At 51.5% G+C, this 2,500-nt stretch overlaps 2 protein-coding genes across 6 annotated transcripts in view; one reads left to right on the top strand and one right to left on the bottom strand.

Moving 5' to 3' along the window:
* The window catches only part of LOC126578580 (serine-rich adhesin for platelets-like), a 9,302-nt gene extending 7,485 nt beyond the window's left edge, over positions 1 to 1,817 (bottom strand). For all 4 annotated transcript variants that reach the window (XM_050241277.1, XM_050241280.1, XM_050241278.1 and 1 more), the window contains exons 1-3: positions 1,487 to 1,817; positions 820 to 981; positions 1 to 749 (exon numbers count right to left, since the gene is read on the bottom strand). The exon at positions 1 to 749 is cut by the window's left edge. In XM_050241277.1, the coding sequence (XP_050097234.1) occupies positions 1 to 749; positions 820 to 858 (788 nt within the window). In that variant the 5' untranslated portion in view covers positions 859 to 981; positions 1,487 to 1,817. The remainder of the gene's footprint in view (positions 750 to 819; positions 982 to 1,486) is intronic.
* A 659-nt stretch (positions 1,818 to 2,476) lies between these two features.
* Positions 2,477 to 2,500, top strand: part of LOC126578589 (alanine--glyoxylate aminotransferase 2, mitochondrial) — a 5,332-nt gene continuing 5,308 nt past the window's right edge. Inside the window, exon 1 of one of the 2 annotated variants that reach the window (XM_050241295.1) lies at positions 2,477 to 2,500. This exon is cut by the window's right edge and continues 150 nt beyond it. The gene's annotated coding sequence lies outside the window, so the exon portion shown is untranslated. The other variant, XM_050241296.1, reaches the window with a different exon arrangement.

The raw sequence follows: 2,500 nt of genomic DNA, 5'->3' as shown, positions 1-2,500 counted from the left end.
GCGCCACCTACACTGCTACTGGCACCATTTCCGCTACTATCTACACCGCTGCTGTTATGATGGGAATGATGATGATGGCGATTTTGGTGATGGTGCTGATGATGGTGGTGATGATGATGGTGTTGCTGGTCGGGACCACCGGAGGAAGAGGAGGGAGCGGAGGACGAAGACGACGACGAGGATGATGATGGAACGGAAGAGGAAGAGAGTTTCGGTTTTTTCGTTGGAGTTTCACTTCCAAAGCCGGACGATTCTGTCGCTCCACGCTTTTCGTTGTGATGAATGTGATAGTGATGATGGTGGTGATGATTTACGGCTGCAGCGTTGGGTGTGCCCGTTTGCTTGGATTTGTTGCTAGGAACTGACGGGCTGATTGATTTGAGGAGCAGTTGCGATCCAAGGCTCGTGTTGCCAGTCCCTACAACTGCCGCTGCAGCCGCCGCCGCCGTTGCCGTCGTCGTCGTCGTCGTCGTCGGCGGGTCGGTCGGTGTCCTCCGTTTGGGTGACGACGGAGAGGCTAGAAGTGTGGCCGGTGGTGATGTGGAATGGCTGGCGCTAAGAGAGGCGAACGTTGGCGATAGCGAAGAAGCGTTGGGACTGCCAACCGAGGAGGAGGTGTTGAACAGTGGGGTACTGTCGTTAAGTAGAGGGCTAGGCAGGTTGGGATACTGCGGCGGAGCGTCTATGAGCAGCGAAGATTGCCGAGACGGAGACTTCCTCAGCTTACAATACGCATCATTTAGCAAGAACTGCAATGAAAAAAAGCATTTCTTAGTGGGAGCGTGGCAGAAGAGGGCACTCTGCATTCCGGCGGCTTACATCGGCTTCTGGACATGATGCTGTTTCCAAGCTTTGCATTGTGCTCTGACCGCTGTCGATGTGTATTGTCGTGATTCATCAACCCCACCGTCGATGCTATTGCTGGGGACAGTCGTTCTACTCAACCCTATCCGTGTCTTCCAAACTGCTACATCAAGACCCCTGCAACAGAATCGAAAGGGACAAAGTAAGTACGACATGGATCGATGAAAAAAGAACAACAACTCGCGGCGCACTACGATCAACGAGAGAAACGGACGTGAATGGCGTAAATTTCAGGATCGACAACACACTTTGCTGGTTCCGCAGGATCTCCGTCCAGTTAGTCCGGGGAAACGAATAAGACCGACCCCGCACCGAGTTTTCACCTTTTGTGATCCTGCTGCAGGTGCTTATGACAGCGCTTCACTGGTGCGTACGAGAAGGGTTCGCGGTCCGCCGATGCTCGGGCGGCAGCACAAACAGTTTGGGGGGGTCTAGCAACCCGCTAGGTTCTTATTTTCACACAACGATCAACATAAACGACGGTAGGCGTGCGAGGTGCCGTTGTCGGTGCGGAAACATGCAAAAGGACAACAGCAGCGAAACCAGCGAGTTTTGTGTGTGTCGCAAGATCCTTGACGGAAAGGGGGTTTCACCAGCGCCGCTCTTGCGCGGCCACACCAACCTTTGGATTTGGACTGCGTTCGGTGTGGCGGCCGCCGCTGCGTGGAAAACGGGCAAACACTGATTGACGATCCTTTTTCTCACAAAACACTCATTTTCTTCGATTGCCGATTATTGCCGAGGGCCACCACGCTCGCAGATATATTTCGGGGGACACACGGGGCGCCAAGGTGAATCGGCGATTCCCGAATGTTGCTGCCAACAGAAGCCGCGCAAAATGGAATCCGGCTGCACGTTCCGCCCTGGTTAGGGGCCAAACGCAAGAAACATAGATAAAAGGACCACAATTTCACGAAACGGAGAGAATTTTAGTAACTTTTCCACTTTTCCACTTCCTCGTCAGGCAGGAAAACACACGAACTCGCCCCGTTTTTAAAGCGACGTTTGCCCTGTAAAAAAGAGCAGCAAAACAAATCAACCGGCGGGCAAATTCGCCGCCCTGCCGACAATCGGCAACCTTAAATACGGCCTTAGTAGGGAGGCTTATTAAGGCCGTACATTTCGTGTGAACGAGGGAGACAGAACGATCAGGACGATCGTCAGAGTATAAAGTAAAGGGTAAAAAACCCACTATTAACACCCCTCTCATTGATTGTCTGATTTTTAGCACAGCGCCACTTTAGAACGAAAATTAAAGTATTAGGAAGGGGGAAGGGCGGGGTGTAAAACACTTCTAAAATTATAATCACAAGTCTACAGCAGAAAACACCCCTTCCCCCTTTCCCAAATATTTTAATTTTCGTTCTAAAGTGGCGCTGTGCTAAAAATCAGGCACTCAGTGAGAGGGGTGCTAATAGTATGTTTTTACCGCGAAAATATGGCGGATTGCTTGCAAAGCGTACTATGAAATAAGCCACAATGTTGACCAGCCAATTTAAAATCAGAGCAGCGTGCACAATTACCGTATCCGTAACCACTCTGCAGCGTCGTGCCTGCCAATCTTTTGCCGGCATAATTTTGTGTCCCCCCAGACTGCCGTTTGGAGAGTTCGAACGCCACCAGAACGACCGTTGGG

The sequence above is a fragment of the Anopheles aquasalis genome, chromosome 3 (genome assembly GCF_943734665.1).
Source record: "Anopheles aquasalis chromosome 3, idAnoAquaMG_Q_19, whole genome shotgun sequence".
Classification (NCBI taxonomy): domain Eukaryota; kingdom Metazoa; phylum Arthropoda; class Insecta; order Diptera; family Culicidae; genus Anopheles; species Anopheles aquasalis.
Note: the sequence above shows the minus strand (reverse complement) of the source record. Positions and strands in the feature narration are given on the sequence as shown.